Source organism: Ixodes scapularis, unplaced genomic scaffold (genome assembly GCF_016920785.2).
Source record: "Ixodes scapularis isolate PalLabHiFi unplaced genomic scaffold, ASM1692078v2 PGA_scaffold11__112_contigs__length_91849675, whole genome shotgun sequence".
NCBI lineage: Eukaryota > Metazoa > Arthropoda > Arachnida > Ixodida > Ixodidae > Ixodes > Ixodes scapularis.
In genome coordinates, this window is record NW_024609837.1 from 64,357,291 (window position 1) to 64,385,202 (window position 27,912).

Sequence of the window (27,912 nt, forward strand, 5' to 3'; positions counted from 1 at the left end):
GGAGGCGTTTCTCTTTCCCTAGTGGCTGATTGGACCAAAAAGCGGTTCTAATCAGCTATTCGCTCGACTGACACGCAAACCCATTTTGCCCGAGATTTTCACCAGCCAATCTCGTTACACGCTGTCGCGCTGCATAACCCGCAGAACAACGTAGGAAGTGACGACGAAAAACACTAAAGCGATAACGGAGCAGCAGCCGCCCCACCATTACAGATAGGACCAGAAATGTCAGCGTCTCCATATCACGCCAGCGAAAATGTCAGCTAGAACATAGTAAAAGGGCAAGCAAAAGGGACCGCAAAAAACGTAAAAGCTGCTACTACAAAATCACTAAGACACGTGCAAGCTGAATGGTAATTACGGTACAAAAGTGCCGTTCTCGATACTTCATTAAAATACCCCATGACGTCGACATCTGCCCTCCAATGCTCCAGATATTCTTTTTTTTTTTTTTTTTCATTTTTACGCGTTTTTGTCTTTCATGTCTATTACGTCTTAAATCCTGACCCGCACTGGCAGGCTCTTCGTCCATCAATACCGAAGTTTATACTGGCTGAAAGTTCCCTAACATATAGCTGACTGCAGAGATACTCGAATATTTTTCTTTAGTTACGTTACAGCTGGGCATTTGAGAGGGTTTTAGAAAGATCAGTCCCTTGACCTCGTCACGTCGCTCGCAAGTTTCAAGGCCAGATTTTTATCTCCCATCTTTTAAGTCGTTACTGTAAGCGGTTAGCGGCCATTGCTGTATTAACTGTAATAAGCTTAAGCGATTGAATCAGCCAATGAAACACGTGAAAAGCCGGAAGTCCCGCTGACGCGGACGAGAACCAGCTGCGTCACTTATCTAAACAAATAAGCTGTCTCCAACGCGCGCACACGGCGCAATAAAAAGGGCAAAGGTTTTCTTTTTTTTTATGAAGTGTAAACTTAATTTCATGGTTTGCCATCGCAGCAAACGCAAATAAGCGTAACGCCATAAAATCAAACGTAACAGACCGCATAATGTCGGTAGTTGTATTCGGAGAACGTTCTACCGAAAAGGCTTTGAACAAGCATTACACCGAAGCATCCTAAAAGCAAGGGAAAAATAAAAACAAAAGAAATTGTCGTTTTACAGGTTTTTTTTTCTTTTCTTTACACTATGACAAAGAGGCTAAAAAAAAAAATCTAAATAAACAATAGACGCCAATTGACCTGAAAAAATCCGAGTTTCCCGGAATTCTAGAATGGACAATTACCACGCGTACGAAAGAAGTGCATCCGGAGAAGTAGAAAAAGGTCCGGAGCCAGCAAGAGACGTCCGTACAACGTGTGAGGTACTACCGACAAAACCGGTTCTACAAAACCGCACGAGCGTCGGGAGGAAAAAAGTAAAGAAGAAATAAGGGGGACAGAACATGGAACAGATATAGAGGTATCTAAACAAACTAACAAACAACCAAAAACAAAAGTTATTTCCTCCACGCCGCGTGCAGCATATCCCCTCGGAAACCCTCAGAGACGGAACTCACCTGTCCCAGGTATTGGAAGCCGTGCTTGGACGCGAGGTCTCGGGCGACGTCGGGACCACCGTCGACGTTCACCACAAACTGGTCGGTGTAGATGGGCTCCGAAGACGAGCCGGCGACGACGACGAAGACGAAGGAACCCAGGAGCAGGGACAGCGGAGACGACGACGTAATCAGTATCCGAGACATGGTAGTGCCGGCGGCGGCGACGCGAAGACGGGAACCCCACTACGAGCGACCACGGACCACATGGAACTGCGGCCTGACCGCCGGGCGAAATGGGTTCTCGGTCACGACCACGGGGGTTTGTCGAGTGAGCGGCGGACGGGGGAACGCACGAGTCGTCGCGACACAAACTTCACGGTCGCCGCACTAAGGCAAACAAGTTCACGTGGAATTTGACATGCCCGTTGTTGATTGTTTCCCTCGGTTGAGCGGTGCTGAAGCTGCGTTGTTGGATGCTGAAGAGACTTGCGGTGACGGGCTTTGGTGAGTAAGCAGCGTTGCCGGTGTGGTGAAGGGGCGGCGTCGTGCGGCCGAGGCTGGTGGACTCCGCACGGGAGGAACGCTGCTGGTGATGAGATGCGCGTCACCTTCTGCCCGTGTACGGCCGCCGACGACCGACAGCGACCGAGGAATGGCTTGCGTCGCACCCCCTCTTTCTTTCGTGCGCCGCCTTGTGTGTTGTTGATATCGCCGGTGGCGCCGCCGCCGCCCGCTGCTTGACGCTGCGCTGCTGACGCTCGCACGCTGTGACGTCGCTTGTGGCGTCACAAAACCATGACGTCATAATATAGCGGATATCAGTCTTTGAAGTTGAAGGCGTTTCGTATTTAAAGATTTAAATATTTATGCATTTGAAAATAACCATTTTCCTCAGTGGATGTCAAATTAAAATTACAAGATTTATGCGATTTTTGTAGCGCGTACGTACAAAAATAAACTTCTTTTTTTAAATCAAGGTTGCGAATGCATGGGCTGCTTATGAAAGTAAATTAACCTTTTTATTATATATTTATTAAATATTTTTAAAATTTTTTTTGCTTCACAACATTGTTTAGGTGTTAGGTGTTTTATTATTCGTTTTCGGGAGAAGTGTTTGCATTGTACGAATCGACGCTAACATCAACATCATTACAAAATGGCGACGCTGTCTGCTATCGCGAGTCTGAACTCGAGTAAGTTGTTATTCCTTCCTTCGCGTATCAATGTTTTTCTTAATTCCATTTACTGAGCACACACGAATTGCCAGGCGCAAGTCAGATAAAAGTAGTGTTAGTCTAAGGCGACATACTAAGTAGCTTCAAATGCTCGGACCTAGCTCATATGTGTGCCACATGCAGTGAACAAGTGAAATGTTAAACATAAGTTAGCGTACACCCGATTTCGGTATATCATTGCTCGCACACGGTATCACAACGTCGATCAGTCATTGAGGGTGCATTTATGCGAGGAAAAGCGAAATGTTCCAATTCCTACCATCTCCCACCGCGGGTTGGAGAGTCGCACGAGCCGCTTATGCACTTCTTGTTTTCTGTTCTGTCTTACGTAGATACCAAAGCGTCCGAGAAGTACTTTGCCCATTCAATATAGTTCGATCGATTCGTCAGCATACACAGCGAAGTTACCCTCCGCCGCCTCCGCAATCCCAGAACGCCGAAACCAAACTCTTCGATTGTCCCCGAGACTATCGGTGGCGACAACACAGATAGCGACACAGCCGACTCAATCCAATACAATCCAAGCCCGTCCGGGGCTGCTGTCCGCCATTTTTGTGGGCCCGAGCTATGACGGTGCGGACGTGAGATTTCTCAGCGCGGTTTACTGTTCAGATCGGCTCAAATAAATTTGTAAAAGCGATTCAAAAAAAAAAAAAATGACGATCTGTGCGGTGAACGGGTGTTCGAACAGAAGTTCGCGCCGCAACCCGACGACGCCGAGCGTGAGCTTTTACTGTCTGCCCAAAGTGATCAGCAACCAGTGCGATCGGACCCGCCAGCTTTCCGAAAAGCGTCGGAAACTGTGGCTGGAAAAAATCAACCGGCGCGAGCTGTATTTCAAGAAGGATATCCGGATCTGCAGCGTCCACTTTATCTCCGGTGAGCTTCGCTTGCTTCTTTTGCATTCTTCATGTATTCATTTGAGCCACATGTGCGCGATGCTGTTACGGGATTTTATTTTTGCGATGCGTGCACCTGCGCTTCGGTGCGCCGACAGTAACGAGTGCATCCGATGCAGTCCCTGAATGTTGCTGCGAGTGAAAAATTTATTTAGCTTTATTTATTTAATTTTCCGAGCCAATGTAGAAAGCAACTCCTCTGCTTCTTGCGCAGGGGTGGCGTTGACGTCAGAACGGTGCCAAGTTCTGATTGGCTTTGATTTGAAGGATATTGGATAGACATCAATGCTAAATGCCTTAAAATCTAACCACTATTTTTTTTTTTTTTTTGCAATTGGCGAGGAAGTGAATGGCAAACAGTAAATTAATACGAACGGTGCATCAGGGAATCTTGTTACGAGTAGAATTGACCCTTTTGAAAAGTGTGCACGCTCCCAGCATTCGTTGTACAAGGCCACCATATTTAGGGCATGCACTTTGAGCAAGCAGTTGACGCGAGTAATGCATCGGCGTTCGGTGCATATGCGGGTTCCTATGTATTCATCACGCCTTCTGCGTCAGTGCTGCTGCGTCGGTGCCCAAAATATGGCAACTGTGAGCGTTGCTTGATGGGATTTTGAAGAGGGTCTATTGTAGCAATATATTGTTTGCTCAATGGTCTCTGTAGTGTAACCGAACCACTTCAGTCTCCACGGTACTTTTGCACGGTTCAAACATTTTGAGACGGGTACAACTAGCCTATGAAGGCGGATTATTAATTGTTATGGGGGTACGAACAGAGAGAGAGAGGAGGAGACGAGAGCGTGCAAAGTCATCAGAGAGTCGAGCTCTGGCTGGAATGATTAATGAGTAGACGTAAAGCCAGCTGTTTTTGCTTCCACTCACTCTTGAGGCGCGTTCGTATGCAAATGCTGCTGGTTTGCGTTCGAAGGCGTTGGAAGGCTGAGTAGAAACGAAGGCAGCTAGCTTTGCTGCCTTTGTCTCTACGGAGTAATCATTCCGGTCAGAGTTTGGCTCTCTCAGGTTCTGCGAGGATAGAAAGCGTGTCTTAAATTTATTTTAAAACTTAGCATGTGGTATGCGTCGTGCTTTTAATGCAACTCACTCGAAATTGTAATGTCCAAACGTTTCTGTGAACAGTCTTTGGTCAGTTAAAAGGTTGTCGGCCTCTGAACATGCACTTCTTTTCAAAAGTTATGAGCAATTTCTTTTGCAAGCATTCGGGGGGAAAGTAGCATTTGACAAAGCCACGAATATGCGGTGACAAATGGCATCAGCAACTAGGACCAGGGCCTATGTTCCCATTGAAAGTTCCGAAAAATCACTTAAAACTTTTGAATAAAAATACAGTTACTTCTAAAACGTTGGCACCTGGTCTGGATTGCTTGCGGTACACTTGGGTGGATTGATTGATTGATTCAAAAGCGCATCTTTTACATGAAAATGCAGATCCTCATCTACGGGTTGCATGCCCGCCCCGTGGGGAGGGGGGTTTGTGTGGAGACTGAATGTTCGGCGATATATAGTTTAAATTTTGCGGTGAAAAAGACACTGTAAATCTATTTTTGGGGGCACCCCCTACGTGTTGAATGTACACCCGCGTTGGTGGTGCTCTACGGATATGTTTGTTTGATACTGTCACAATGCGTGTTGCAGGAAAGCCCGCCTACCTGATGCACGACAGTCATCCCGATTGGCTGCCCTCCTTAAAACTCGGCCGAGAAGACGGCCCCAAGCCGTCTCGACCCCGGCGAGCGAGGAAAGTGCAAAGCAGGAGGCAAGAGGAAGCTGCGGATGAAAAGGAAGTTGGGGAGGCCACGGAAGTTGCAGGCAACAACCAGGTTGCGAGCGAGAGAGTTTCAAACAAAAACAAAATTTTGAGCCACAAAAAAGTTTTGAGTAACAAAAGGACTTCGAGCAACAGACAAGTTAGGAGCAGGAGAAATGTTGTGGGCAATGTAAAAACTGCAAACACCGAAGTGGCTTTGAGCAACAGGCAAGTTAGAAGCAACAAGAGAGCTGCAAACGTCAAGAAGGCTACGGGAAACAGGAAAGTCGCAGACGAGAAAGAAGTTGCAGAGGACAAGGAGGTTGCAGTCAGCAAAGAAGTTGCAGCGCAAGGCTTGCTGGAGCTGGCGGGGATGCGAACGAGAGAAGAAACAGGGCTGTCAGCTGTTCAAGAATGGCTGAAGCTTTACGATGGCAATGTGGATATGGAACAAGAAACAGGTGAGACTACTAGCAAAATGCGAGTGAAGCTGGCCACGCCTGTGCAACATGGAATCAGAGATACGAGTCTGCGTCTTAGAGTGTGACGTTTTGGTTAAGGGGTTAACGCAGAGGCGCAGTTGGATGGAGCATCTCTTTTATGAAAGTAGTGATGGTCAAACATAACCGTGCAATAATTCTTTGATTAGCTTTCAGCCAATAAAGTAGGGCTGCTTATTTCAGTGTAGCCCTGAAGTGGCACTGGAATTAATTGCATATTTTCATTAGTAGCTGTGACGTATAAAGTGGCCACATCTCGAAAATTGCCCGCGAAAGGTAGCAGCAGCATTGTTTCCGAAGTGAAAACTCGGCGCGCCATCGGCATTGCGGAGTAGAAAATGAAAAGGTGCTTGGTGCGCAAAGGGCATTGTCTCGGACATACGGCTTTGACGAACAAAGTGCAGGCTCTTTAACCCATTCGCTACCATGCGCGTCGCGCGCTGCCGGGTAGTTTGTACCACATTTTTTTCTCCTAAAACAGGGCTACACTAGGTGTAACTGTTTTGCTTGTATAATAAGCTTTTGCAGTTAAACTCGGTGCAGAAAACAAGAAAACATGTTTATTTACTTGCTTGAGTGGTTCGTTCAAGTCTTTAAATCAATAGGCCCTCACAGATTCTTCCTTGTATGGAAGATCTTGAAGCACTCCATCCTCGGTCGCTTAGGCGTCACACAACCAGTGTGCTCTTGTCGTGATTCAGACTCAGAACTGCTGTCGGAATCACTCCTGTCATCGACAGAAGGCTCCGAAAGCTCACTATCTTCACCAGACGTCCCGTCATGATCGCTGTCGAAGAGGATATCTATGATTTCATTGTCGGAAAGGCCACACCGTGCACTGGACGCTGCCATCTTCTCCAAGCAGGCAGCGATCGAGCGGGAAAAACGACACACAAAAGAACAAGCTCATAGAAACACAGTGAACAGAACGACCCTTGCCATCTGTTGGCAATGCATCTAACTACACTACCTCAAGTCTACATAGCGCGCCATCTATGAAATGGCAGTATGGCCCCTGACGGCACACCCGGCGATTTGCCGGCTTTGTTAGTGAATGGGTTAATTGGAGTGGTAGCACCAGCGAAAAGGAGAAGGCGCCCATTATATTTGTACAGTGGTGCGACTGCTCGCATAACATGCAGAATATTCAACATCCAATTGCAGAAAGCTTCGCACCCTGTCATTTTGGTCTTCTTATGCTTGCACTATTTTTTGTCGTTGGTTATGTACTGCATAACGTGCCAGTGGCATAACCAGAAATTTGCCCCCCTCCCCTCCCCCCGAATTCCTGGGGGGGGGGGGGGTTGGCTAAGATGATTGGACGTTCGTGACTTGGGATGCAGGGGAGGGTGGGCAATGCACGTGTATAAGGAGTTTGAAAGGGGGGTCAATCCCAAAAGTGCCCCCCGCCCCCTTCGGCCCCTGGCTAGGCCGCTGTTGCATGTCAGTTGTTGTTCATATACCTGTGCCTGTGTAGTTTTATGTTGAAATCCAGGTAATTTTGGCAGAAGAGTATGCACCTTTTCTATGTGGGCGCCGCCATCTTTAATTCTGGAACTTCCGGTATGCGTGAAAACATCGCTTTCTTCTCTCCTCGACAGTAGAACATGTTAAAATTTTAATTACAACCGTCGGACATTCTTGTTATGACCCTTCTATACTTTTTTTACTTGTTGAGGGTTGTAATCTCCTGCTTTTTTTTTTTTTTCGGAATGCATACCGGATAGAGGGACAACGTGGCTGGGTGCGAGGCTAAACGAAAAAGGTGTATATATTGCCAGTTCTAGTCCCCTCAGTCCTGGCTGGGTACCCATGTCGGCCCGCCTTTTTAATTTCCTCGGGTACAATCCCATTATTGAAACGCTTTCGCGTGAAAGCTCACAAGATCATGTTTGAGCGCCTCTGAAGCATAAAATAAAGTGCCACAGATCGTAATGTTTCGTATGACCTTACATTTCTTCACGCAGGCGTAGGCACCCAGACCACACTGAAGATACGAGACATTGTTGCGCTGGAACTCGAGTGCCGCAACCTGAGGAGGCAGTTGCACGAGTTGCGAGAGAGGAAACCGACTTCCAGCAGTGGTTGATGGGCGAGGACTCGTGCAGCCAGCATTGGGTCGACATTTTGATTTGCTCCAGGCTCCATAGTGCTCCATAGTGGCAGTGTTCTTTTAAAGGACAACTCCACTCAATTCTTCAGGATAAGTGATATCACATTAAGAAGTACCGATAAAAGGCACTACATCCTTTGCTTCAGTAAAAATGAGAAATATTTTGTGAAATCTTACTTTAAACGCGAGCAGAAACCGAAGCCAAAGCTTTGCCTCTGTCGGGCAACATTGGCCTTGGGCCTTTAAAAAGGTGGCTTCTGTGTGGTATAAGCAGTCACGTGATCCTCTAAGTGATGACGGGCAAAATCGGGGTGGGCCATTATTAGGGCTGATGTGTGCAAAGCGCAAGTGTCCTCTGCACCGCAGTCTGCATCACGTTTCGGTGTCTACGATATCCGACGACATCTGCACAACTGCGGCATTGGTCTGTTCACGTAGTGTGATTGAAACTCCAAGAGACAATTATCAGAGCCGGCGAGGCGACGAGACGACGGTGCTCGGAAGACGACGGGACGGCTCCCAAGGCTGAGAAGTGCGCTGCGCAGGCGCGTCATGCCAGTCACGTGGACACCGCTGAGCCAACGCAATTGGTCAGTGCCAAGAGGAGACGCTGCTCACGTCGCCTGTTACGCTCACTCGGAAAAGCAAAAACAAGCAAAACGTAGTAATGTCGATGACGTTTAGCTCAATGTCAACAACACCAACACCGTAGCCTCGACTGCGCTGTTGATCACGCCTCAATTCACCCGCCAGAGTCGGCCGAGTTTGGCAACTTGTCGTGTTCCAAAGTTTGCCGGACCGAAGATACATTTAGACAGAACTATGTCGTAATATTTTATGTGCGGTGTTTCTAGATGATACTAACAAAAGCTGCGTTTTTTTGTTTGTTTTTTTTTTAAACAAAAAAGAAGTTGAGTTGTTTTTTAATGTATTTGTTTTTATTGTTATTAAAGAGAAATGCAACACCTGTGCCATGGAATTGCGCCTCGAGTTTGTCTTGATTGCATGTATTTTGAGTGACTGTAAGGGTACAGCGATGCCTCATTCAGATGCAGAACCTGCATGCTGTCTTTGCAGGTTGTAGCATTTTAATTGTGTTGCGTGTGTTTGTTTAGACACTGGGAAGTTAGTAAGCCCTAGTCGGCCTCTGCTGCATCTGCTGTCGATGAGATGTTTGTGCCAGTACGGTACCGCTGCTAGTCGGGAGTCTTTAAGGCACATCACGCAGTTGTGATGCACGACTGCACGCCAGTACGGTGCTCATCCAGATCAAAACAAGCAGAGGCGAGGATCGGGCCTTGGATCCCTGGGTTCTGCAACGTGAGCTTCCGTCCCGCTTGCTCCGAGCTCCAGTGCAACAACATACTCGACCACCGACATGACCATACATGCAAAGCTTATTTTCCAGTTCGACTGAAATAAATTGACTCAGCTTCCAAACGAGATGCAGCGGGATTTGCAGTTTCTAGATGGCCGACGTGCCATAGAAAACATTCGCCTGGTCCGGGTTTCGATCCCGGAAGCTCTCGAAGACCAGCGGGACGCTCTACCACTCAAGCTAACCTGGTGTTGGCCGCCGGTAAAGCAAATTAACGGATATTGACAGTATCTACCAGCCTTAATTCATTGAGACTGGTTTTAACTATCAACATTTTTTTGCTCTTTTGATGGGTAACTCCCAGTTAGCTCAGCTGGTAGAGTGCTTTGCTAGTCTTGGAGAAGTACCGGGGTTAAAGCTCAAACCGGGCATATTTGTTGGACGGCACACCGAACACCTAGAGGAGACGAGTTGCTCTCCGTTGCGGGTAGACGTCGGGGAGGTCGGCGGCTGTGTGGGCTAGTGCACACCAGCTCGTGCAGAACCCAGGGATCTTGAGGTTAATCCCCACCCCTGCCCGTTTCGACCCAGATGAGGATCGTACCGGCGTGCGGTCGTGTATCACTACTGCGTGATGCACGTTAAAGACCCCAGGCTAACGGTTGTACTGCACTGGCTAAATTGCTCACTTGCACTGGAGACACCAAACTCCCCATTGGGGCTAACTAGCTTCTCGCTGCTTAATGAAACACGCAACACAAATATTAGTTAGAGGTCGAGTCAATTCATTCTCCCGTAAATCTCCCACTTGGAGGCGTCCCCTAAATCAGTAACATCCTACCATATTTCAGTAAGGTCGTTCTGGCTGCTTCGAGGGGTGCTCTTGGGTTGCTTTAGGGGTACTCTAGGAAAATCCTGTGGATGGCTCCGAGGATCACCTACGGATACCCACGAAAGATGCCCGGAAACTCTGTCAGCATTCTAGGAAACCCCTTTGGATACCACGGGGAATTTCTGGGTTTCTCGGAGCCTGGCTTGAGCAGCTTGTGAACTATGCTGCATCTGCGCTGCCCTAGTCAGTGTTTTGTTTTTCAGTGATTTTGTTTTGTCAGTGCCCAGCACAGAAAAACATTGACCTTTTATTAAGATTTATTTAACTATAAACATCATTTTATACAGAAATGGAATAGGAGCGATCCTAAGACGGTCCGAACGAATGCACTACCGAGGCTGTGTGACGCGAGTTTCCATCTTCGAGGGCCACCCCGCTTGAGTGCTGCTTTAGCTGCACTTTGGCCCGATAAACTTATTTTTGCGAAATGCACGCGTGGCGTAAAGGCTTGGTAAGAATGAAGGTGATGCAGAAAACAATCAATATTTAATAATGTACAATTATCGGGGCAAGCAAGGTAAATTTCGGCAGAAATAGGGGAATTTCAGGCATCTGCCAGGGAAATGCTGACTTTTCATGTTGGCGCCCTGGTCCAACGGTGCCCCCTGGTGTCTGCTGCAAGGTGCAGAACAAGGGGCATGTCAAACCTTTGATTGAATTTTAGAGCGCAGCTCTTAGGCGCCCGTTTCTGGGTTGAGCAGCGTCGCTGTCGCCGTCGGTGTAACCGCATGTTGCATTATCGGACGTTTGGCATAATGACGTGACATGTGACGTCACGAGCGTAAAACTTTCCCACTAGGTTAGGTTTGGCAGGATATTTTTCCGCTAAATTTAGCGGGTAAACTTTTCTGCTAAATTTAGCTGGAAAATTTTGCCGCTAAATTTAGCGGAAACATTTCCCAACAAATTTAGCAGGTAAAATGTTACCCTCGTGACGTCACACGTGGCGCCACTCAACCCGGGAAAAGTTTTCCAGTAAATTTAGCGGAAAAATTCCTCCGCTAAATTTAGCAGAAACATTTACCCTCGTGACGTCACACGTGCCTTCATGTATGACATCACATGAATGAATGTAAATTTAGCGGAAAACTTTCCTCGCTAAATTTCCTTAAGGAGGAAGGGAGCGAACCCCCCCCCCCCCCCCCATACCCTCCCCTCCTCCTCCTCGAGAGTTGCAGTCTAATTCGGCATTACAGAGAATTAAAACGTCAAATTTTTTAATAGGGAAATCAGCCGCCCACAAGTGGAGTTTCGGTTTTCTTAGGATGCTTGGAGCCGATATATTGAGTTATGACCATAAACAGATTATCTCAGATTCCACTTGAGTGCCCCCGTTGCCCATGCAGCTTCAAGTAAGAAGAGGCCAAGGCACGAACGACCGTAGTTGCAACATTGGAGGAAGGAAAATAAGAGCATTGCTACTCTCCAAGGAGCGTCCCTTTCGAGAAATTTCAGAATTCGTGCTTCGTACACGTTCAGTATATTGAGAACGAGACTTCCCTTTTTGCAATGATCGCCAGTGGATGGATGGGAACTAGTTTGTGTAAGACTCGTCACACTTAAACTTGCCTCGTGGCTTGCGGGTTGCACGCAGCAAAAAGGTTGTGAGCAATCTCGATGCAAACCCCAAGAAAGTGGCTAGCAACGAACATTTTAGCGCAATATTTATGTTGAGCGAGAGATTTTGAGTTAGGAACAATTCCACGACACGCTTCTATTTCGATACATCGACCCCAAGATAGAAGATTGTTTCCGAATCGCCGACGTAAATATTGCGCTAAAAAAATGTTTTTAGGGAAAATGTTATTTTGCACTTTATAAAGGCAATTAATTATAAAAAAAATTTTGGGAGTTGACCTATTTAAAAGGCCAGTTCACGTCGACGACGGCAGAAGCGGGAAGGGACGGGTCGGGGCGACGCCTGTCTCATGCGCTCCGTCTTTGCAGGGCTGGCACGCGCGGTGTCGCCAACGGTGACCCAGGTGAGATTCCGGCGCATCCGTGGGCGGAACCCGCGCGAGCCTTTCTTCGAGAAGAAGGCCATCCTCGAGGTGTGCAAGCCCATCTTCGGCCGTGACGAGACCCCGTCCTGGGAGAGATGCTCCCTGACCAAGAGGATTGAGACACCCGAACCATTCGTACGTTTTTCCTGCTACTCTCGGCGCACTATTTTATTTTTTTTTTTTTTTTTCGTAATACACGTTAGATATAATGAGCCTGACGGAAAGACCCCGATGTGGTAAAGATTCACGTAAGAATAAATTGGCTTCCAGCTGAAATGGAGCGCAGCTCGCACCTTTAAAGGTTCTCTTCACGGACGTAATTTCGTCGACCATTTTGTTGGTATGAGCTGTCTGGCATGTGGCGAAGGCGAGTATTCCAAGGATTTGCACGACACCCTCAAATGCGTAGTGCACAGAAGCTTGCATGTTTCGTCACTCTGACATTGGAAGCCTGGCGTGTGGAGAAGTAAAGTGTGTTTCGACAACAAAAACTAACAACAAAGTGGCAGATTAACGTCGCACAAAAACGCCCTATATCCCAATCACCCTTAAGACTGCAACCAGTGCCATAAGCACGAGAGCACGAGGTATTTGCTTTGAAACGTTCTTCCACAGAATGAATTTTCACACCAGAAACATCTGTCTCAAAGTCGGGAGCGCAGATCAGCTCACACCTGTAGCTTTGCCTGCACTCTCGCTGACTTAAGTTCAGCCGTAAGTGTTCAGCACTTACGGCTGAACAAATTATAGGCAACTGGTGGCTGCTGAAAAGATCCACCTTGTTTGGGGCGCCTCGAAAACTAGCAGAGCCCGCTCTACCAACCGAGCTAGCCAGGAGCTGGCAATCAGTAGAGAAAACACACGTTGACAGTTGCCACAAGTCTCGATCACGGCCGTCTTTATTCTAGATAGAATGTGGCCGCTGTAAAGAAGAAAGGAGATCAGAGAAGAGGGCGGGCGCCGGGGCTCTCTCTGGCATTGTCAAAGAAATGCCCCAGCGGTAAAATCAGGAAACATGGATGCACGCCTTTTTGTTTGTTGTTTTTTTTAAGGAAAGGAGAATATCTTGCATTGACCCTCCTCTATTCCGCTTGTCTCCCGTTTCTCCACGTGCCGTAGCCTCCTTTCTTCTTTCTTTGTTGCGGTTTGTTGTTGATTCGCGGAGAGGCCACCGCGTGTATAGTTGGCACTGGCTGAAGGGTTACCCCAGAAGTGGCGCTGCTCTACCATACGGGTAGTAACCGTTCGGCGCTGCTCCTCGCCTTTTTTTCGGCGGCCGCCCATTCAATGGCTTTGTCGTGCAATTGACAGGCTTTCTCGAATAAAGGAGGCTAGATACCGCCGCAAGGGTGAGGTCACCCTTGCGGTGGCTGTGACCTGAAATCCTTGCTTCTGCTCTTTGTGGGCACTAAAAAGAAAACTTCTTGACAAATAGAGTTGAACTTTGGTGGTCAACCTTGGAAACTCCACCACTATGACCCCCCCCCCCTTCCCAAGATCCTTTCTCCAGTAGGAAATGTACACCCGTGAGCGATATGAAGGTGAACAGCCCTCTTCTTGTTTTTGACGCTCCTGCAAGTTTTGGAACAAGCTCCGTTCCAGAAGAGGGCTAGAACACAAAGTTTAGACCCCCAAGCCACGTACCATTTGTAGACATTGAGAGTTAATATAGCTTTAGGGAGCTGTAAAACAGGCAAGAAACCAGGTAAGGTGTTCACCTTCATATTGCCGGCGGGTGTACTACAGAATGCATAGTTTTGCACTCAGTACTGCTTGAGCAGCATTTGTGATTATTTTCACTTTGGATAGATGGCGGACACGTCAGTTTTTTTTGGGAAAGTAAGCCTGAACATACCAGCACGAACCAATGCTCGGAAAGAATGGCGGAGAAACGAGCAGGTTGGCATCTGTTGATGTTCCGAGAGGTCCACACTGACTGTGTATTCTAACACGAAAAATGAGTCGGCACTCAACAAGCCTTTTCTTTTGGTCATATGCTTTCTTCACTTTGGGATATATGTAGGCTACAGTGGATTTTTGTAAGCTTTAGGAGATATTTTCTGCTGTTGACATATACTCCTAGTGGTAGCTGTTGCAGTATCGGTCTAAAGTTTATTTATAAATTAATGCTCATAAAAAAATTGTGTTTAGTTGAAGAAAAAGGAAAATGAAAATGGCGGTTGATCTTGGCTATGTACCGGTAATTGGCCTGCTATCCAAAGACCGGCTGTGCCAGTGCAGAAACCAGCCAGGTGGCAGTCCTTTGAACATCAGCAATAGAGCATGTTGCAATTTTCATGTAATGAGTTTGGCAACTTTTCTTGTTGGACGTCATTTACTTTAGGGTAACTTAATATTGTTGAATATCACTAATAAAAATAACAGCAAAAATTGATCAGCCATGCATGGCGATATAATTCGCTGAAGTTGTAAATGTTACTTACTCCCAATCGTGATATTTTGCTACAATGAAGTATTTCAAATGATGGCATTCTGGCAGATTCGTCAAACATGAGGCCCACAAATGTAGCCACATTAAAGAAATTCTGGTTACTAACTGTAACTTAGTTACATTTTCGGAGTTGCTCGTAACTTAATTAGCTCAGTTAATTGGTTTAGAATATTATGCTCGCAAGTACGCAAATTCACGTTGACAGACCAACATTGGTGCTTCATGTCAGCCGGTCACTGCAGTCGGTGAGCGGTTGCGGCACGCCTTGATAAATCGAAATGTTCTAAAATTGGAATGTAACTTCATTACTGTTCATGAATATCGGGTTTTATGAGTAACCATAGATGCGTTAATAAGAATATAACTGCAAGCGTTACTTATATCTCATGTGGCTGTAACGAACCTAGTAGTCACTTTGTATGAGGGCCAAATGAGGAGTAATAAGACTGCTTCTGTGTCTTTCCTTGCAAGGAGGTAGACGGGCGGTGTTCTGCTGATGTTCACAAAGGTAACACATCTACAAGTTTGAACCTTCAGACGGACAGCCGTAGCCTATAGCATTCCGTCGCAGCTAGCGAAGTCCCCTCCAACGTGGCCTCGTAGCAAAGGACGGAGATTGTGCTCGTGATAGGACGGCAGAGGTGCCCGGTGGAACTATGCGTTGATCTTGAAAGAGTGGCAACTGCTCTATAATACTCTTTACATAGTGTGGACTTACCACTGCATGGATTCTGGGCATTTTCAACATTGAAAAAAAGTAACGAAAACCGAAAGGAAGGAAGTTCTCCTTGTACGATGAAGCAAACAAAGTCGCAGCAGCAATGCTGAAAATGACGTCGCAAAACAGTCTTCTTCATTTCTTTGAATTATTTTTTTAAACATTCTACTTAGTGTTTTTGAACGTGAAGGATGTTGGCTTGGAAAGGAAAAATTATCAGAGCCTGTAGAATCTCCTAATTCTGAATAAAAAATAAATAAATTTATCCCATTACTTTTTAATTGGCCCTTATAAAAAAACTCTTATGGCTCCGGTACGTATAACAAAAAAAAAAAAGGCTCAATTTATCTCAATTCTATGGATAAAATTGGTATATACATAACATGTTTCCATGGCATTCTTCAAAACTTGTTATAAACATGAAAGTTTTTTGTTTTTTTTTTACTTTTTTTTTTTTTTTATGTGACGTTGGGCTTGTCTGGAACTTTTCTTGTTTATTCCCATAGACCGTCTGACCGTAAACGTTAAACGCGGAACACCGTAACGCCTAGCGCCAGCGTTTCCATCGCCTTCATAGACTGCCGTAATGGAGACAAAGCCAGCTAGCTTCGCATTTACCCACTAATATGCGCGGCGGTAGAATGGTCGAGCTCACAATGATTGGATCGTGGGCACGATTCCCATCGGGGCGCTTCTAGGACATTGTTCTTTCTTCTCAATTTTACTGCTCTTTTCGACAGATCCTCTGAAGTAGGTGTTACACACTTCACAACAGTTTCCACCCCATTCTATCCCACTTTCCCAAAAAAATCCCAACACATTCTGCATGACAAAAAAAGAAAAAGAAAACCGGAAGCGGAACTTGTGTAGAGAGTGAGATTTAAAAGCTCTCTTGCTAATTTCTTTTTTTTTTTTCCTAGGTCCACCCTTACCAGCGGATACTGGCGGATAAGCTCCGCGCGGAGCTTCACGAGGCCGGCCTTATCTGTTTCTTCCACGAGAACCCCATTCTCAGGGACGACCGCAGAGACATCCACAACATGCTCTACAAAAAGGTAAAAAAGAAAAATCTCCCCACCCAGAGCCAACTTTTTTGCCGACAATTGAAAAAGCACTCTGCCGCGTTTTTCGTAGACAACGATTGTTCTCAAACTTTTCTTAACACACCACGTTACATTAAATATGGCTGAACTATACTCCGCTTCACTCTAAGTCTCACCCTTTTCAAAATTCACTGCCATTTGGTTGGCTCAAATAGCAGTTTACCTTTTCGCCGTACTAATGCTAGAAATCGACCTGCAATCACCAGTATTTAGCCGGCCACCATCACTTTCACTGGTCAAAGTCATACGAAACTGTGACCTTTACCTGACAATTCTTCCTGGATCTCTAGGTTTCGATGGCGACATACATACGAGGGGTAACAACGAAGCACGAACCCACATTGACGCCGCGATAAAATTTTATACATCAAAAGGCTTTAGAGCCAACCGGACCCGAGCTAGAAATGAACGCTTATGCAGCTCTCGTATTCAATTCCTGCGTCGCGTCGTACCGACGTCTCAAATCCGTGGGCCTCGCATCGTCTGCTTCAGGGCATCTTCAACGTCTTCCGTAATCGGCAACCACGAGGCCGCCATTAGTACAACACATATGCCATTCCTCGGATGATGACGGGGATCAAAGTGGCCAGACTCGGAAAGGATCTGTTGAGTGGTGCCAAAGCGCATCGCCACTGCACTCGTCTTTGGGGGTCTGCTTCACCGGCTAGACCAATCGCGGTAAAAAAAAAAAAGAGCTGGATGATCGGCCTGCGTGACCGGTCCGGGTGATCGACTTAGTCGTCGATAGCAAAAGCACAAAGGCGACGACCACCTCAATGGCGCACTGATTAAAGTATCATGTCACATTAATTATTTTTCTCCAACCAATTCCTATATTTTGAAATTTGGTCGTATTGTTTTTTTTTTGTTTTTTTTAACCGAACATCTCCGTTGACTACTTGTTCCAAACCAACTACAAGAAGTTTGATGATGTGAAAGGAACAATGTGGAAGCTCCCGCTGGTACTCGCTTAGGAGCCCCCAAAAATGTTCGACATTTTTCTAGACTTCCCGTTCAACCTGCAAGTCTGCCTACCGGTGACATAGTGCCACTGAAAAGTGCGGAGAAATTTGAATGTTGATTTCGGTATTCCCCTTCATTAGCCTTTTTTACAGCGAAGCCGTTATGCGCTAGGATCTGGAAAAAAAATGCGTCCGCGGATGTTGACAGAAAATCCCTTATTGGTCGTGGCAAGTATGAATAAATAAAAAGTAAAAAGAGGGGGCAACCAGCGTGAGTCAGCCTTTCTTGGCATTATTAGATAGTGAGGTCCTGATCCCTTGTTATCATCTCTAGGCATTATCCTCGAGGTCGTCCTAGGCGTTGTCCTCCAGGCGTCGTCCTCAGTGTCGTCGTAGAAGTCGCCCCTGAGGTCGTCCTAGACGTCTTAGAAGTCGTCCTCAATGTTGTCCTAGAAGTCGTCCTTGAGGTCGTCCTCGAGGTCGTCCTAGGCGTCGTCCTTGAGGTCATTCTTGAGGTCGTCCTAGACGTCGTCCTCTAGGCATTGTCCTAGACGTCATAAAAATCACAGCTTTGCTGGTCCTCCACCTTCACGTGAAGTGGAAGGGCTCTACAATTTTTTGTTGTGCAATATCTCATTTATTAAATTTATTAATTCCTTAAAGGGACACTGACACCCCCCAAAATATTTTGCTACAGAGTCACATATTTTTTTAATAAGGCCAAAAAACGCAACTGCTCGAAACCGAAACTGAAACCCCCGCAATACACGGAGAAGTGGAGAGGAGAGAGCGAGTGGCGGAAATCACATGGCTACACCCAACCGTGCGATTGTTGTTGTTGTTTTTTTTTCCGCACGCAGCAGACGAAATGCATTGCGGGATCCGTTCGCTGTGCGATTCCTTTGCAGTTATGTTTGTTCCGCTCACTGTTCTGTACTTCAAGATGAGTTGTTTCATACATTTAAGCGTTGGCAATTAGTAGTGAGTGCCCGTGGTGAATTCCCGTGATCGGCGGGGACAAGTGCAGTGACCATTTTTGCAAATTAGTGCATGTTTGAGAACCTCAGGCTCTGTCGTACAAAGACAACAACGGAGATGGACGGAACGTTAAGGCCATGGTCAATGATGCAGCCCCGACACTCGCAAGTAATTAAAGAAGGACGTCCTACCAAGCCCCAATTCCCCGGGACACAACGTTTTGAGGCCTACTCAGTCTCTTCTTCGGCGCTATAGACAGAGGAGCAGGTTCGTCTTCTGCGGCAGCGTCTTTCTCTCTGTATCGGCAATGTGGAAAATCCCATTGATGTGGGCGGATACTAAAGTGCAGAGAGACCTGCCTACTCACCTCTTCCAGAGTGGTTTGAATGAGTAAAGATTTTAAGCAAACTCTTTGTCGGTGGTTAAGGCCCGTCCACATTTACGCCACGGCTCTACCTCGGTGCTGGAAATAGTGCCGACCTTGCTGATGCTGTACCGCCTTCACGTTCTACATTAGTGATACTGTGTCGCGTCGGTGCTATGTTTTTGTCCAAGTCGGCACTGCATTAACGCCTCGACGTACACGTGAACTGGATTAGGGTGGCGATGCGGGCTAGTTGGTTCATACTTCGTAAATTTGACACAGCGCACAAAAAACAAAGACGAACCAGAAGGGCTTTTTTCGTGCACCCCCTTCTACTTCGTCTTCGTTCTTTGTGCGCTGTGTCGATTGACGTCTGGCCTGTAGTCCCAGTGTCAATAGAGAGGGTGCTCTTTAAACCGGTGCGTTGGTCCTTGACGTCACAATGTTCAGCAACCGTGTCATGTCCATGACCAAAATATCCAATGTCGTTTGCGTGCTGGCGGACCCTCTCCTGAAAGTTCTTTGTTTCGCCGACGTACATGGGAGGACAATCCACGCGGAGAATCACGATTGCAATGAACTCGCCTCTGCATTGTTAACTTTTTGTTTAGATCTGTACGCAATGATGACCTACTAATCCTTAGAGTAATAAGAGGCCCCTGAAACAGTTGTCTTTGAAAACATCAGTACCCCTGCAGTGGCATAGGCGGATGGTTGGTTTGGAGGTCAAACCTCCCCCAAATCATCACCTTTTTTTTTTTTTTTTACAGCGGAGCTGTTAAGGGTTAGTTCAAAATAAATCTTGACACAAACCCTCTGAACAGCTACCGCCATCTATAAGCAACGGCGGCAACCAGACAACCGGCTTGCCGGTTGTCTGGTTGTCGCCATCACTCATAGATGGCGGCACATAATACAGCTTCGCTGCTCTTCCTTCTTCACCAGAGTGGAAAGGCTGAAAGTTTTTTTTTTAGCGAAGGAAGACAAATTTTGAATGACTACCGAATTGTTCCAGTCAGCTGGGGGATTGGGGGCTGGGGACGGCGGTCTCCGTACCCTTGAATTGTACACTACATTGGCTACTACACGCAAAGATAGGACAAAGCCCCCCAATCCCCGGTCATGCAGATCCCCCCCCCCCCCTCCTTCCCCCGAATATAATTTCTGGCTACGACACTGGGCTTCTCCCTAACACGTCCGGAAATGAGATGTATTTTTTACCCGACCCGACTTTGGAGCCCAAAACACAAGACTGCAGTGCGACCGACCACGTGTGACCCCTTATGACCAGGTGGTTGCTATGGCAACCAATGTCCCTGCAACGCGTTGTAATGGAATGCAAGGAGTCAAAAGGCAGTCGGGCCTCACTCAGACCCAAATGTCTGAGCCAGCCTTGACAATTACGCCGAAACGCAAGATGACATGGAAGATGAGGAGAGTAGCCCGTCTCTTTGGTATGTTCCAAAGGCACTGTAAATGCCTAGCATCTATAGGTCACCTTTTGGGGCACCTCTAGGAAGGGACATGAGGTTAAGTATCCCAAGTATACAGTAGGCTCGCGATAATTCAAACCTTTCATACTTGTGGTTAATTCAGACATATACTTCAAAATCTCGGTTGTCCCGCTATGTTTTTAACGTATCCATAAGCGGCTTAAGTCGAACAATGTTTTCGTGTAATTCCTACATTTGAACAATAATCGAACAAGGCAGACAAAAAACAAACACGGATCTAGAAATCTCAAAACACAACCACCGTAAAATACCAGGCAAGCACCCACTCAAATTTCGGATATAATCATGAAAAAAGGGGGGACAGGCGCTTGTGCAGTTAACAGTTTTACATAAAAATGTACTATGCATATATTATAAAAAATCCGCCTGGTCTTGGTGACGAACCAGGGACCTCTCCGTTTCCAGTGGAGCGCTCTACCAACTGAGCTAACCAGGAGTTAGACATGAGTAAAGCAAACGGGTTTTAACAGCTTCCTCCAGTCTAACAGGCCTGCATTTTAAGGTTGTGATGATAACGCAATTAATTCAAAAATGCAAGTCAGCTGGACAACGATAACGATAATAATAATCCCTGGAGAAGGGGAACAGGGGGGAGAGGTCCCTGGTACGATACCAGGACTAAGCGGATTTTTTTCAGTCGCGCACCAGCGCGCGGAGAAAACAACGGCACTCCACAGGTTAAAAGCTGAAATTGTCCTTGCAGGGCTTCTTTCTGAAGAACTACAGCAATCGAGTGGTCCAGCTGGCCATTGCGGGTACCAAGTTTGAGACTGCCAGACCCTTCACCAAGTCCTATAACGCCTTGTTGCTCAGCGCTGAGCCAGACCTCAAGACCCTCTTCAGGCTTACTAAGAAGATGCCCCAGTTCGTGCTCTTGGGTGAGTTCAGTCGCTTCCACGCTATTCCTCAATACACAACATGACCGACTGTAGTGCAAAGGAGAGTTTTAAACATGCATAGGCTGTTTGCAAGCGCTCATCAGTCGTAAAAGAAAATGTATATACGGAGCGTTTCAGCGGAGGCTTTGAAAAATTCCTACCAATGGGTGGTTTAGGAAAAAAAAAGAAACTCGTTTCGGGAACAAACTGCCAGCCGCTGCGAACGGTAGGGATTGCAAGAAACATACTAATTAGCTAAGTGGTTGAACTAAAGTTTACCAATTAACTTTTTAATTAGTGAAAATAAACATGTGGTTCCAATTAGAAACTTGCTGAGCATCATCCAAAATCTCCAATAAATCAGTTAATTCTAGGAACGCTTAAAAACACATGTAAGGCATGGCCATGTGCTAAAGTTGCCACTCCTGCATAAGCCTGGCAATGCAAAAACGTGAACAATAATATTGTCCGCGCTTTTCCATCACCAGCCTTGTGTGGTAATTTTAGCCCACCTTCATGTGCACACGTTTTAAGTGGTCCTAAAATGAACTAATTTAGAGATTTTCGATGACATCAGCCAGTTAATAATTGGAACCATGTTTATTGTAACTAATTAAAAAGTTAATTAGTAAGGTTTAGTCAATGATCGGTAATTGGTACCTTGTTGGGAATCTCTGACCTCCGCCATGACTGGCAGAATGTTCTAGAAGATAGTTTCTTTTCTTTTTTTTCAACCACCCTATTGGTAGGAATTTTTCAGTCTTTGCTGAAACACTCGGCATAAGCCAGTAACCGGAGTACTGCAAAGAATTGCAGAAAGGTGTTTTTCGGTGCTGCATTCATCATATAGAAAAGTTTCTTGCGTTTAGGTCTACGGGAAGAGATGTAAGAAAAGAAAAAAGTGTTATTCCTACGCGCGGCGAGGAAATGGAAACTGGCGATACTACCTCACACAAAACAAAAACGAAAAAGCTTTGAGATGAATACCCGAGAGCGGATCCGGCAGATCTTAGCGCATGTGGCTCCATCTGTCTGTAGCTGCCTTTACCAGGCAGTTTGTCTCCGTTTTTCTTCCTGTGCATAGAATTTCGAAATAACGTAACAAGGAGCGAAAGTACACCGGCAAATGGATTAGAAAATAACGTAATCTGAACCCTGAGACAAGGAAATATAAGATAACGGACAGGACGACACAAATCTCAAATGCATGCAGCTGTCATTTTCTCTTGGATTTTCTTTTTTTACACAAACGTGTACTCACAAATTTTGAAAACGCTATTTGCATCACCCATTGACACCTTTGTGAAAAGTGTGATTGCACTCTGTTCGTTGGGTCATTTAAATGGCTTTGTTACGACCGAATAGTACTCGTGAATGCCTTGTGGAATGACCGCATCGACTTGTTTTTCAGGGGACTGCAGTAAAAAAAAAGTAAGACGTGGAAACGCATCAGAACCTACAACGAATACAGACAAGAGAGGAAGCTACTCTCACGTAAAGTCACAGGATTTTCAGAAAGTAGCGCCATTACCTCCCCTGCCTGCTAGCAGGAAACAAACAGACACTAACATACAGATGACCAAAACCGCGCGAGGCAATCTACATTGGTTGCCCTGGCACTCACCATCTCAATCATTTAAAATTTCAGTCTGCAGTTGGCCGGTTACGGAAACGCCATCCGTAAATATCTCCGCAACAGTCGAGTCATTGGAAGTCATCGCAAATATAAACTGCGAAGCAAACTCGGTAACAAAGCGTCGAATGCGACACATTGCGGCATCCCAGTCTGAGGGTAGACGAGGAGTCTGGCGTCGGCAAGACTGTCCTCGATTAATAGAAAAGCCTCTACCGCCTCATCGATCCGACGAACTAGTGCAGTTGCGCTCCTCGGTGTTGCCAAGAGGCTGTGAAGAGGACACAGAATGGCCGTACAACGGGAAACGAAGTGCCGATGGAAGTCCACCAGCCCGAGAAGCTCACGGAGTTGGCATTTCGTACTCGGCAGGGGAAACTTTCCAGTGGCTTCGAACTTCTCTGGGGTTGGATTCCCAAGCTTGAGATGAGGTGACCAAGAAAGGTCAGCTTCTGAACCGCGGAGGTGCTCAGGGACCATACGATGGGTGGATGATACCGAGCTCGAGCGTACAGTCGAAGTTCTGATGAGCTATCCGCCGCTCTCTGGTGTGGACGGGCAGGCCTGCAGTGGTAATTTGGCGACTGGTGGCCGGCATGTCTGGTGGAGAGTTTGCGTGAGAAGGTAGCAAATCGTGTAGTACCCGACGGTCCTAGCAGCGTGGGGCCGAGCAGAGGCTCGGGAGCCTCGTGTTGCACACGTCAACTAAAAAACCGAAGTGACGAAGGGAGTCTGCTCTCAGGATTGCAAACTTGACTTCAGTCACTATGGTCCCCGGAAGGAACATCTCTTTGAGATAGTCGAGACGAGCTCTAGCGTTTCTTGTCGACGGGCAATGCCAAGATTATGCTCAGTTCCGCGCCCGCGTCGACGAGGAAACGAACGCTCTTGTCGCGTTTGGTGAGGAAGAAGACGGAGGTGCAACTTTCTGGCAAAGCGGACATACTGGTCGCCGTCAATAACGGCCCCGGCCATTTACCGACAAGTGCATGCGGCATTGCGGAATTTGCAGTGGTACCAACATTCCTTCCACAGCCATCACGGCCGCGGCATAGGACCCCGATTTGAAGGTGCGTAACCGGATGCCTGCCGGGCCACCGCTGTGTCGGTTAGGTGCGAGATTTCGGCTTGCACATCTTGCAGCTGATCCGAAGTAGTTGGTTCCACTTGCATGGCCGAGATGGAGGAAGGTTTTACGGCCATTAGCCGGTCAGCAAGCTTGGCTAACTTCGGTAGGTTTGTTTCTTCGCTAGAAACGACCACCATCCCCACGTTTGTGGGGAGCCGCCAGAGGAACAGTTCCCAAAGCATTACGCTGTCGAGATGTGTTGTTCCGGTGTTGAACAGATGTTGCGTGTGACGGAGAAGTTGGCTCGGCTTCCGGTTACCAGGTTCCTCTCCGCGAAGAAGTTGCCGAAGCCGCCGCAACTCCTGGCAAATAAGGGCCTCCTTGAGTGTTTTGTACGTATCCTTGGCGGGTGGAATGGATAATAAATCCTGGATTTCAAGCGCCGTTGCGGTCAGCAGACTGCTCACCGCGCGATGATATTTTGCAAGGTTCGATGCGTCGCGTCATGCGGCAAATTGTGGTTCCATTTGAATGAACCAGAGCTTGTGATTGGTGGTCCAGAATGGAGATAATTTGTTGTTGATGGCAAAAAAAGTTTTGAGGTCGTGGCGCCGGTGCCAAGCTCCCTCCGGGTCACCAGTGTGGAGGTGGCAAACAAGGTCGATGAAAGAACAACCCAACGAGCTCACGTACCATATCTCAAGTGGATTTGTCTTTTTCTTCTCCACTCACCGCGGATGTGCTGGCAGTTCTCGCGAGCGTGGAGCCGCGTGCCCTCGAGCCACTACATTTTAACGCCACCAAAAAGATTTCTAGTTTCTTTGTCGCTCGCAACTGTTTTTCGCTAGCAACAAAACCCAGCAAGACTGCCAACTTTCTATCTCAATTGTGCGTCACACAGTAGCGACACGCATTCCACCACATGTGGCTTCTGTGAAAGGTTCTTTAGAAATAGCAACACCATGCCACACCTTGCGGAGTGTGCGACACTGTTAGCCCGGACAAGTGATAGTTGGTCTTTTATGCTCTTTCTTCAAAAAGTGAAGGGCACTTTCACCACAGCCATGGTAAAAGTGCTCATTCTTTAGGCTAATCTAAGTTGTAAAGTTTGATGCTGCCAATATCCTTTCAAGGTAAACCGGGAACAACTTTGGGGGGCAACGGAGGTGTTTGTATTAACGAGGCATCGCCGTTACTTTCGCCTCTGGTTAATAAGACCCTGTAAATATAGACACCCCACCTTGTACTAGACAAGATTTTTGGGGACCGGTCTGTCCCCATACGAGTCTGCCTCGTTCACAAAGAATCACTCAGTCCAGACCACGGGCGGCTAGTTTGGAAAGTAATCGCATGAGTGCAGTACAAAGTCGTTGCGACGCACCTCGATAGGGATGAAAATTTTGGTCCGTTGTAAAAGGAGCAAGCAGAATGCAGATATCCTTACTACAGACACTGAGGTGAATTGTGACCGGAGTCTGTTCTAACCGGTGAGACTGTCGAAATGTGAATGGATCTTAGAAAAGAACCGGTTTATTTAAACTTCCGGACTTCAAGGGTTTTTTTTGTCGAGCCGTACAGACGATCGTCATCGCAGTTTGCAAGATGGGTGCCACCACTACCGAACCAAAGCCACGTGATGTATGGTATAATGACTGCTGTGGAAGTCTGCTGTAACAGAATGGCGAACTACTTACAAACTTCCTAATATAGTCTGTTATTTCAGTACGTATCCCACAACAGAATCTGTAGCAAGCAAAGTTGGCTTAATGGCATAAATAGGAAGACCAACCAGGCTTCACAAATTGATATGTTGTAATTAGGGTTCTGTGCTTTCAAATAAATTTGAAAAAAATAAAAAAAAACACTCGCCGGTAAATTTTCTCTTAATTCGGTGTTATCCAAAAAAAAACTAAGAATTTCAATGTCACCACAACAAAATAAATAAAAAAAAGAGATGGTGTTTTATATACTTTACTTTATAAATGCAGAAGGTCAGTAGCCCTAAGGAGATACCCCTTCAGTTTCCTTTGAAATCTCAAACTATACTTGTCAAGGTTCCTTCAGGAAAGTAGGTCATGATACGGAAACTTTATCTATTTTGTTTGTGAATTTTTGAAAATGGGGGGTATAGTAAGATAAATTGCAAATTTCTCACAATTGGGAATCTAGTAACAAAAATATAAACTTTGATAAACGCAGAATTTTCGGCGAACAATAAACTCTGAAAAACAGCCTCCGAATTTCGTGAGAAATATAAACTCAGAAACCACGGAATCCTAGTTATAAACGAAAATCTGCTGTAACCAGATCTGTTGTAATGAGGTTATACTTTGTGCATGCTTTTCTCGTTATTATGAACACAAACTTTCTAGAAACAGTAAAACAAAATATATTTGAGAGGTTTCTTGGTCACGGAGTACGCCAAGCAATTCACAACCGTCAGGTGTCGGTTGCCCTTACCGTCAAACAGAAGCGGCTCGAGACCGGAGTCTTTTACGGCCACACACGTCGTTTATTTTAGACCTTTTTTTAAAATATAGTGCCATCTGGAGGTTCAGAAAGCAGTTTCATTATGGACAAAATAATGGCGGTCATGAAACTATTGCTTTGAGCACCGTCGCCTTCACGCGTCAATGGCAGACGAGAATCGGTTTTTCGATCGCCCTCGTAACTCTTTCTCAATTTGTTTTAGTTTCGACGGCGTGAACATAAGAACTGACTGGTACAAAGCTGCGACCCGCAAGCGCCTCAATTAAATTTCAGCCGTCAGAAGATGGTGGTGGGGGACCCCACCCCGAAATAAATGCTTACGCAGCCGTCATATCGAACTCGTGCGTCGTGTTGTACCGACGTCTCGGACGTTTAGACCTTGCATATCTTCCGCTCGGTAGTATATTCGACTTCTTCCTTCGTCGACCTTACGAAGGCTTCCATCCGTTTGGCACAGATGCTGCACTGGCTAAATTTCTCATCTACAGTGGGTAACAATGTCGCCATGTTCTAGCAGACTAAACTCCCGCTGTGTAAATGACCAAAGTCTTGTCTCTCTAATACAAACCCCGTTATTACGAATACCTCGCCATGTAGACGACATTTTCGGTGTACGAACCTGGTAGATACGCATATTTTTCTCTCCTCACATTGCAGACGCTTTTTCGGCGGAATGGAGGTGTCCATATCATAGAGACATCACAGCAGCGACTAAATGAATTAATTTTTTTGCCACACATTAAGGCGATGATGTGATCAAAGTTGCCGGACCGAATTTCGGAAAGGGTCTACTGATTGTGATCTTAAATTCGCTGTTGCGGACAACTCACATTAATTACCCGTAATAATGAGACGCTAGAGAGGCGCTTTTGCGACGTTGATTGTCGACACTTTCTTTGCAGCCGGCATAGCTCACGACCGTTTCCTGAGCAGGGACGACCTCCAGTGGCTGAGCACGGTACCCAACGTGGAGTACCTCCTGGGACAGACGTGCGGAATACTGTCGTCGACGGCAAGCGGCCTCTACCGCCTCACATCCCACCACCAGAACAGGCTGTCGCTGCTACTGGCGTCACACGCCAAGCAGCAGACGACGGCCGGCGAGACGAAGACGGAGGCTCCGGAGACGAAAACCGACCAGCCGTGACGTTAGGAGACGAACTGCGTGTTAGCGAGACTAGGAGAATGACTGGTTTGCATCTATTAAACGTTGTGTTTGTAAAGCCGACATTAAAAGGGCATCTTTGTATGTGCATTAGTTTTTTTTTCACGCAATGGCAGTCGGTGGGAAAGACTCGAGAAAAATGAGCGGCGTTCATTTCCTCAACTCGCAGCCAAAACAAGCTGCCACGGGGATCGTAAAGCTCGATGACAAAGTGACGGGGTTCGTAATGTTGACGATGCCAACAATGCGATCCCCACAGCTTCGTCGTCGAGTTTTGCGAAACAGAGACTGAAAGAGAGCGGCCGCTTTTATCCTCGAAATCACGCGGCGACAGAGGCACTCCTTTGTCGGTGGCGTTGTGT

The 27,912-nt window shown here is 46.6% G+C and overlaps 2 protein-coding genes across 2 annotated transcripts; both read left to right on the forward strand.

The window, feature by feature from the left end:
• Positions 1–2,652: 2,652 nt before the first annotated feature.
• LOC8035524 (39S ribosomal protein L10, mitochondrial) lies at positions 2,653–27,638 on the forward strand. Its single transcript, XM_042289019.1, has 6 exons — positions 2,653–2,689; positions 3,122–3,304; positions 12,169–12,359; positions 16,315–16,449; positions 21,019–21,193; positions 27,288–27,638. Exons 1-6 carry the CDS (start codon positions 2,653–2,655, stop codon positions 27,530–27,532), a joined length of 966 nt encoding a protein of 321 aa, XP_042144953.1. The 3' UTR covers positions 27,533–27,638.
• On the forward strand, positions 3,244–8,990 carry LOC115322800. The gene is made up of 3 exons (XM_029983174.3): positions 3,244–3,610; positions 5,287–5,859; positions 7,866–8,990. Exons 1-3 carry the CDS (start codon positions 3,388–3,390, stop codon positions 7,985–7,987), a joined length of 918 nt encoding a protein of 305 aa, XP_029839034.2. The 5' UTR covers positions 3,244–3,387; the 3' UTR covers positions 7,988–8,990.
• Positions 27,639–27,912: the final 274 nt, after the last annotated feature.